This window comes from Entelurus aequoreus, linkage group LG24, assembly GCF_033978785.1.
Source record: "Entelurus aequoreus isolate RoL-2023_Sb linkage group LG24, RoL_Eaeq_v1.1, whole genome shotgun sequence".
In the NCBI taxonomy this organism is placed as follows: Eukaryota; Metazoa; Chordata; class Actinopteri; order Syngnathiformes; family Syngnathidae; genus Entelurus; species Entelurus aequoreus.
This window is the reverse complement of record NC_084754.1, coordinates 30,273,029-30,283,352: the sequence shown is the minus strand read 5'-3', so window position 1 is coordinate 30,283,352 and position 10,324 is coordinate 30,273,029. Positions and strand designations below refer to the sequence as shown.

At 39.2% G+C, this 10,324-nt stretch overlaps 1 protein-coding gene across 10 annotated transcripts in view; it reads left to right on the top strand.

The window, feature by feature from the left end:
• The window catches only part of tjp1b (tight junction protein 1b), a 243,042-nt gene that overhangs the window by 172,716 nt on the left and 60,002 nt on the right, over positions 1-10,324 (top strand). The window contains exon 1 of one of the 10 annotated variants that reach the window (XM_062035406.1): positions 5,401-5,584. The exons of 8 other annotated variants lie outside the window; for them this stretch is intronic. Coding sequence is in view for 1 of the 2 variants with exons in the window: in XM_062035405.1 (XP_061891389.1) it covers positions 6,132-6,242 (111 nt within the window). In the remaining variant the exon portion in view is untranslated. Of the gene's footprint in view, positions 1-5,400; positions 5,585-6,100; positions 6,243-10,324 lie in introns of those variants that run through there. One more of the 10 variants, XM_062035405.1, reaches the window with a different exon arrangement.

Genomic DNA, 10,324 nt, shown 5'->3' with positions numbered 1-10,324 from the left:
GAAATGCCCTTATTTTTGAAGGAAAAGCACTGTACTTTTCAATGAAGATAACTTTAAACTAGTCTTAACTTTAAAGAAATACACTCTATACATTGCTAATGTGGTAAATGACTATTCTAGCTGCAAATGTCTGGTTTTTGGTGCAATATCTACATAGGTGTATAGAGGCCCATTTCCAGCAACTATCACTCCAGTGTTCTAATGGTACAATGTGTTTGCTCATTGGCTCAAAGGCTAATTGATGATTAGAAAACCCTTGTGCAATCATGTTCACACATCTGAAAACAGTTTAGCTCGTTACAGAAGCTACAAAACTGACCTTCCTTTGAGCAGATTGAGTTTCTGGAGCATCACATTTGTGGGGTCAATTAAACGCTCAAAATGGCCAGAAAAAGAGAACTTTCATCTGAAACTCGACAGTCTATTCTTGTTCTTAGAAATGAAGGCTATTCCACAAAATTGTTTGGGTGACCCCAAACTTTTGAACGGTAGTGTATATATACACCATCCGCGACCCCAAAGGGACAAGCGGTAGACAATGGATGGATGGATGGATAGATATGTGTGTGTGTGGGTGTGTGTGTGTGTGTGTGTGTGTGTGTGTGTGTGTGTGTGTGTGTGTGTGTGTGTGTGTGTGTGTGTGTGTGTGTGTGTGTGTGTGTGTGTGTGTGTGTGTGTGTGTGTGTGTGTGTGTGTGTGTATATGGTAACACTTTAGTATGGGGAACATATTCTAAGTAACAAAGACTTAATTAAGAGTTATTTGGACACTAGGGGAACATATTGTAAGTAACAAACACTTAATTTAGAGTTATTTGGTTAGGGTTAGGGTTAGAGTGTTATGATTGAGGTTGGGGTTAGGGTTAGGGTTAGGACCATGCAGAATAAGGCATTAATAAGTACTTAATAATGACTAATTAAGAGCCAATATATTACTAATTTGCATGGTAATAAGCAACCAATTGATGGTGAGTATGTTCCCCATACTAAAGTGTTACCATATATATATTAGGGCTGCAACAACTAATCGATTAAATTGATTAAAATCGATTATAAAAATAGTTGGCGATTAATTTACTCATCGATTCGTTGTGTCCATGCGCATGCGCTGAGGCTAGGTTTTTTTTTTTTTTTTTTTTTTTTTAACCTTTATTTATAAACTGCAACATTTACAAACATCTGAGAAACAATAATCAAAATAATAGGGGTGTAATGGTATATGTATTTGTATCGAACCGTTTCGGTACGGGGGTTTCGGTTCGGTGCGGAGGTGTACCGAACGAGTTTCCACACGGACATATTAAGTAGCGTACTGCACGTTGTGTAAACAATACTCAAAATGCCGGGCATTTGAGGCATTTATGAAACTCCGCCCTGACAGCTCCGCAAAAGAGGACATGTCCGGTGAAAGGATGACGTATGGTCAGTCTATCGTAGCCCGTTAGCTGCTAGCATGCTAGCAAAAGAGGACATGTCCGGTGAAACCGATCGCTGCTACCGGGCTAGGATAGACTGACCATACGTCCTCTTTTCACCGGACATGTCCACTTTTGCGGGGCTGTCCGGGCGGTGTTTCTTAAATGCTTCAAATGTCCGGCATTTTGAGTTAGGGTTGCGTGTATTTTCAATGTACATTCAGGGTTAAGAAGGTTAAAAACAAAACAAATTGTGGAGGTGTGCGCAGCAGCATTGGTGAGGGAGGGGGAAAGACAGATAGCGCGAGAGAGTTGTGATGAACGCGCATGCGTCGTCAGGCTCTGCTTTTTATCCATAGATTTATCAGATTTGATTTTTTATTATCTATAGCAGGGGTGTCAAAAGTGTACATTTTTGCAACATTTTCCTTGTTTTATTTGGCAAGTTGAAAGAACATGGCGCCAGTACCGCATTTCCTTGAATTAGCGCATCGGCGGTAATTAATTTAAAACCTCTTCTCACTCCGGCGCTTACCATAGGCATGCGCTTATAAATTTGAGTGTGACGTAAGGATAATCATGACATCGCTTAATGCCGCAATAAAATTTAAAGCACAATGAATCATCCCGGGAGTTCTTTTTGTTTGGGTCTGAAAAGGCAATTATAACGTGACACTCTTTATTTTTACAAGGGGTCATTCAACAATTACGTACGCATTTTTCTCCAGGATTTTGACCCCAATCCCTGTACGCAAAATTTACTATACAAATGATGGTACTTAATTGTGCGCGTTTCCCCCCCAAGATTTTGACCCCCAACCCCACCCCCCTTTGCATACGTAATTGTTGAATGGCTCCCAAGTGCCTGCGTTATAACACAGCGGTACAATGTATACCGGTGTAATCAACTGTGATATATATTATGCTGAATGTTGCACACAGGACTCGGAACATATGTTATGTAGATCTATGCATATATTTATGTTAAACTATGTCACCAACATCCATCCATCCATTTTCTACCGCTTCTTCCCTTCGGGATCGCGGGGGGCGCTGGAGCCTATCTCAGCTACAATCGGGCGGAAGGCGGGGTACACCCTGGACAAGTCGCCACGTCATCGCAGGGCCAACACAGATAGACAGACAACATTCACACTCACATTCACACACTAGGGCCAATTTAGTGTTGCCAATCAACCTATCCCCAGGTGCATGTCTTTGGAGGTGGGAGGAAGCCGGAGTACCCGGAGGGAACCCACGCAGTCACGGGGAGAACATGCAAACTCCCGAGGCCGGGATTGAACTCACGACTACTCAGGACCTTCGTATTGTGAGGCAGACACACTAACCCTAAAACAATTTTATTGTTTTGTAAGTAGCGTGCATACATTAGCATTTCTAAAGATAAGTTTACATGCGATTGGTTTTGGCAGCATGTCGTCTGTGCTAATGTGCCGGTGTGTAAATGCCAGTATACACACAATAACGATACGTCACAGCATTTATGAAATATGTCACTGAAAGTCTTAGTCGTTGCCCCCTAAACTCGTGACATGTCAATCGTTTTGTACTGTATACCAGTGCAAAAAATACGCTGAACGAACATTTGCAATACCGCAAACTGCCGGGTAACGCTAAAAACGTAGTAGGTACGTGACTTACCCGGCGGTAATTCTAGGCATGCGCTAATTATTTTGCGAAACGAGTTTGACCCTGCGGTAAATCGTGGCATGCGCATACTATATACCCGGCGGCAATTCAAGGAAATACGTGCTGTTTTTTTTCCAATAAAACACTGGAAAGGATAGAAATGTAGTTTGTCTCTTTTATCCGATTATTAATCGATTAATCGAAGTAATAATCAACAGATTAATCAATTATCAAATTAATCGTTAGTTGCAGCCCTAATATATATATATATATATATATATATATATATATATATATATATATATATATATATATATATATATATATATATATATATATATATATATATATATATATGGATGATACTCGAAACCGATTTTCCCGGTTGTTCGATAAGAAAAGAACCGAGTCCTCTGACTCAAATCCCTTTTTGAGAACCGGTACCCGTTATCGAGACCACTATAGTAAAGAAAAAGAGTTGGTTCTTTATTCGTATCCATGGGAACAAATCCCGTCCCGACCAGAAATGCCCCATGGGACATCACAAGAAATGACGTCACGTAGCTCAGTCATTAGGCGCAGATAAGGAAAGCAGGAAAAACAATGGACCGGAAAAAGCGCTCCAAGGTGTAATAAAGTTCAAAACAAAAGGTATAATCCAGTGAATAACTTTACTGAGAGATTTGAGCAGGGTACAAACACATGACGAACACTTTTACGACCAACCAGAAACATAGCAACCAGGCTAGCAACGCACCTCCTTTACGGCAGCTGTCGCAACGTTCTTAAAGCAACCGCAGCACATACATATATACAACATATCTCCCTTTTTTAACTTTTGTTTTTCTTTCCTTGTAAACAAAACAAAATCACACTGTATATGTGTTGTCTGTCTAATTATAAATCATGCAGACGAGGCGTGTTGGCTGAGTTCTTGACGTTTACTTTCACAGCGTGCTCATAACCTCATTCTTAGCTGCCGGGTGGCGACATGCAACAACACATTTCGGGGCTACCTCGCGTGCTCGTCACTCCCGTTGCATGCTGGGTAGTGTAGTTATTATATTCCCTAGCTCATAACATCACACCTTTCCCCCTATAAAGAAATAATGTTAACTCAATAAAGTGTATTTCTTTTTTTAGCTTTAACTTTTCATTTTTTAGAATTGTAACCACATTTGCAAACAACTTTTCTCTTCATAGAATTTTCTTTCAATAAAGAAATAAAGTGCAAAAATGTCAAAGCATCATAACAAACAGTTATGTCAAATAGCAGCAGAAGTGCACTTTTTGGAGAGCTGTATTATTTTCAGTTGTGTGCCCAAGGGACTAATTTTATTTAACACTATATTATTATTTATACACCTATAGTGATCACAGAGACAGGTTGTTTTTGTGTTACTGTATATATTTGTTTTTCTGATAAATCCCACTTAATATACTTTACTTTACAACAGTCAATATTTATTTATTTTATTTTATTTTTTTAGGGGGGTAACAGTCAATATTTATTTATTTATTAGATTTTTTTTTTCTTATATAATAAAAGTGAGCTTTTGTTAAACCAAATATTGTGTGTTTTTTTCCATATACAACAACCTATCTGGACTCGATAAGAGAATCGATAAGAGGATTCGATAATAGGCTCGTACTCGATAATTTCTTATCAAACATCATCCCTATATATATATATATATATATATATATATATATATATATATATATATATATATATATATATATATATATATATATATATATATATATACATATATATATACATATATATATATATATATATATATATATATATATATATATGTATGTGTATATATATATATATATGTATGTGTATATATATATATATATATATATATATATATATATATATATATATATATATATATATGTATGTATATATATATATATATATATATATATATATATATATATATGTATATATATATATATATATATATATATATATATGTATATATATATATATATATATATATATATATATATGTATATATATATATATATATATATATATATATATATATATATATATATATATATATATATATATATATATATATATATATATATATATATATATATATATATATATATATATATATATATATATATATATATATATATAATGGCAGACGCTATCAAAGGGTGAGTATTGTCAGTTGTATCAGTTTGAAGTGGAATGGCGCGCAGGCTGGGTGATGCTGCTCTAGCTGCAGCTGCTGTGGACAGACAGCCTCTCCCTGCTGCATCCCCGCTACCATCACCCCCCTGCGGACTCGCCCAAATGGTTTATTCCAGGCGAACCTGTCACTGTCACGGCGGCTGGCAAGGCAGCCGAAGTGTGCGCGCAGAGGGGGTGGAAAGCAAGGCATCCTCCACTGCCTGCTATTGCAGTGCGGCGGCTGCTGCTGCTCTGGACCCACACAAGGAGGACCTATTGTTTTGTACAACCACGCCGCACGGATCGTTGTTTTTGCCAAGGTGAATAGATGTGTGGATGTATCCGTGAGTATGTCCCTTTGGCCCCGGCCGCCGGAGGGCACGCATGATGCATTTTACCCCGAGCGAAAACGGTTCAAGTGGAGGTAACTTGGCGACCTCATCTACGCGGTATGCTAAGGGGTTAGCTAGTCGCCCTAAATGTTTCACTAAACGCGCGGGCGACTATGACAGTTGTTTTGTGTGTTTATATGATACATATTCGGCTACATGGTGCCAGAAAATGTCCTTCGGTCAGGCTGTCATCTAACGGTGCGCTCAGGTAACGTTAGCGAGGAGCAGCTAGCATAGCTGCTACAACAAAATGTCGGCCAGTAAGGGGGGGCAATTTTGACCAAGTACGGGAGTAGGGGGCAAAACATTTTATGAAGTGATGCGAAAAGGAGGTGATAACATGCGGTCACGGGGCGCAAATATGGCGTTTTAAGTTGAGCGAAGGTCGAAGGTCCGGCGTTGTTTTGGTGTCCGTGCAGTAAAGCTGGCGAGGGTCTTTAGGGAAAGCTTGTTAGCAGTTTGCTAACGTTAGCTGATGACACGCTCGCCTGTCTGTCCCGTTACTTGTACGGTGCAGGCGGGACTGTCATGCTGGGTGGACGCTGTGGCACGTCACATGTCCCCGGCGGGGCTCCGTCAGTGTTCGGTAAGGCTTAGCTCACTGAGTCATGTTATATTCTTAACGGATAGACTCATTATTAAAAGGGCAGCAGTTGCCAGTCACCTGTTGAACATGGCGAGGGGATTGTTGTGGCCGTTCACGAATTGGCTCTTAACTGCTGTTGGCTATAGTTATGATCCTGCTTTTCCCCCTCATTGTTATGTCTCGTTGTTCTTTTATCTCCAGATGCAGCTGCTTTTATTCAAACCCTGTACAAATGGAATGGACGAGCCGAAACAATCCAGCCCCTTATCTCAACACGTAGGGGTTTTCAAAGTGTGGCCCGGTGATTAGTGTTGACAGATGGGAAATAACAATCTATAATACGAGCTGCTTAACATGATCTTATTTTGAGGAAAATATTTGTACATACCCGGTTTGATGTTGCTCAGGACTAGGGATGTAAAGATAGGAACATTTCATATCAGTTATTGTGACATACTTGCCAACCTTGAGACCTCCGAATTCAGGGGGGGGGGGGGGAGATAATATATTTTCAAGTATTTCTTATATATATACAGTGTTGGGTTAGTTACTGAAAACCAGTAACTAGTTACAGTTACTAGTTATTTTATTTTCAAAAGTAACTCAGTTACTGCGTTACTGTGAAAAGTAACTTTTTAGTTACTTATTTTTTTTATTTTTTTTAAGGCTCCCATTAATGCTCTTTTAGCCTTCATTTCAGTACTGTTATTGCACTGGAGAATAATACAATCTGTTGATCAACTTGACATGCATTTACATCACTGAACTCAGAAAGGTTGATTGGCAACACCAAATTGGCCCTAGTGTGGGAATGTGAATGTTGTCTGTCTATCTGTGTTGGCCCTGCGATGAGGTGGCGACTTGTCCAGGGTGTACCCTGCCTTCCGCCCGATTGTAGCTGAGATAGGCTCCAGCGCCCCCTGCAATTCCGAAGGGAATAAGCGGTAGAAAATGGATGGATGGATGGAACTCAGAAAGCAATGTGGTCTACATACAACACACAACGACAAAGACATGTTTCAAAGGGCCAATTTATTTCAGGCCAGAACAAATTGACAAAACTATTTTAAATAGCTGCAACATAATGGCACTTTAACTTTAAGTAGATAGGATCTTTGATCCAAGACACAACTTACATTTAACTTAAATGTTATTTTCTTTGTGCTCGAGAAAAGAAAAGTATTGAGAATGTCTCCATGTTAAGAAACTCGACTTCTGGCTTCGCCATGATGTCTTGTTAGTTGTTACTGTATGAGAGTAGCGTATGTGTGTGTGTGTCCATTTAAGATGTGACAGCATGTGAGGTGAGTGGGAGAGAGAGGTGAGGGAACGGCGACAGTGAGTGCGTGCAGGTGCTCTAGCTTGGTGGATGGCTGCGTCCAACAAAGTTGCAACAAACCGCCGGCCTCGTCATTCACCCTCAGCTGTAAAGACCCACTTCCGGGTAAAGTGAAGGTTGTTAGCCCCGAAGTACATAGGCCCTGGAGGAACGTCTCCCCTGCGCCCCTCAACTACGGTGTGGGAGCCCCCAGCCCCCACCCACAGAAAGCACGCGTCTTCTTTTCCTTGTGACACAGAAGGACGACACCGCAGCGCTTCAATAAAACACACTCAGATCTTCTATTTCTAGCCGATACTACATAAAAAATAACGTAAAATAACGCAGTAACGCATCATGTAGAAACGGTAACTGAGTTACTGAATATAAAAAATAACGCGTTAGATTACTAGTTACCGCCGAAACTAACGGCGTTACGGTAACGCGTAAGTCCCAACACTGCATATACATACACTACCGTTCAAAAGTTTGGGGTCACATTGAAATGTCCTTATTTTTGAAGGAAAAGCACTGTACTTTTCAATGAAGATAACTTTAAACTAGTCTTAACTTTAAAGAAATACACTCTATACATTGCTAATGTGGTAAATGACTATTCTAGCTGCAAATGTCTAGTTTTTGGTGCAATATCTACATAGGTGTATAGAGGCCCATTTCCAGCAACTATCACTCCAGTGTTCTAATGGTACAATGTGTTTGCTCATTGGCTCAGAAGGCTAATTGATGATTAGAAAACCCTTGTGCAATCATGTTCACACATCTGAAAACAGTTTAGCTCGTTACAGAAGCTACAAAACTGACCTTCCTTTGAGCAGATTGAGTTTCTGGAGCATCACATTTGTGGGGTCAATTAAACGCTCAAAATGGCCAGAAAAAGAGAACTTTTATCTGAAACTCGACAGTCTATTCTTGTTCTTAAAAATGAAGGCTATTCCACAAAATTGTTTGGGTGACCCCAAACTTTTGAACGGTAGTGTATATATATATATATATATATATATATATATATATATATATATATATATATATATATATATATATATATATATATATATAAATCATCCGTTCATGAATGAGTATATCCGGTCGGTCACCATGTTCAATGGAGAAGTCTGATCTACAAAATTTGCAGGCAGCATAACTCTTACCCTTCGAGCTGTCCTGGATGAACTGAAATTATTTTTTCCAATCATTTTGGAACGTGCAAGCGTACTTCTTCTTCTTACTCGTCGTCGCCGTGTCTCTTCTTCGTTCTTCTGCTTCATCTCTGTTGTGTTTTTGGACATTACTACTTGCCGTAGTTTTGAAGCAATGCATAATGGGAATCCGGATGTTGTGTGTAGGGCTGCAATTAACAACTAATTTGATAATCAATTAATCTGTCGATTATTACTTCGATTAATCGATTAATAATCGGATAAAAGAGACAAACTACATTTCTATCCTTTCCAGTATTTTATTGAAAAAAAACCCAGCATACTGGCACCATACTTATTTTGATTGTTTCTCAGCTGTTTGTAAATGTTGCAGTTTATAAATAAAGGTTTATAAAAAAATAAAATAAAATAAGTAGCCTCTGCGCATGCGCATAGCATAGATCCAATGAATTGATGACTAAATTAATTGCCAACTATTTTTATAATCTATTTAATCGAATAGTTGTTGCAGCCCTAGTTGTGTGCCAGTGTATTAACGTGCCGGCTGGAATAAACACACGCTGAGAAATAGCTCTGTGCCTGCCTACTTTATGGGTTATAAATAAACCTATGGATAACGGAGACATATATAATAGTCTCCTTTTCAGGTGAGAGAGGACGCTAAAGGCAGTGCCTTTAAGGCACGCCCCCAATATTGTTGTCCGGGTGGAAATCGGGAGAAATTCGCGAGAATGGTTGCCCTGGGAGATTTTCGGGAGGAGCACTGAAATTCGGGAGTCCCCCGGGAAAATCAGGAGGGTTGGCAAGTATGTGTTGTGACCAAAATGATCATGGTTATCATTATTTTCACAGTATTGTTTAGTGCAGTGGTCCCCAACCACCGGTCCGGTACCGGTCCGTGACACATTTGCTACCGGGCCGCAGAGAAACATTAAAATAATTTATAAACGACTGCATTTTCCTCTGACTTAACTTTTGGATGTCCTACTAGACACACCAATAAGCTTGTTTATAGATGTACAATAAAACTCCTCATAGGAAGTTGCCATTTGTTATAACTTTGTGACATGATACAAAGCACATTAATGAACATATAAAATATAAATGTGACAGATTGTAGCCAATGGCTGATTTCCATATACAGTCCCCAGCAGGTTGACGGTAACCTGCTGAGGACCTCATTGCAAAGAAACAAGCTTAGGGCTCCCACTAATTCAGCGTTATAGTGAGTTGTATTTTTCATGCACTTATTTTTGCTGTATTCATCTGGCACATGTGGAAAGCCGGTCTCTGGAAATAGTGCCTACATTAAACCGGTCTGTGGTGCAAAAATGGTTGGGGACCCCTGGTTTAGTGTGCTCAAAGCACTTACCGTATTTATTGAGTAATTGTATTGTTATTTGAGTGTTTAAATATGTTTATCTTCTGCCGTTTTTAATTTGTAAAGGTTTTGGAGTGTCTTTTTTTTAATGATTAAGGCAAAATGGTGCACTTCTTCTGGGTTGTGAGACATCACGCAGGTTAACTGCCTGGCACGTCCATGTATGGAACTTTATATTTATCACTCTTTGCTAACCTGTAGGTTC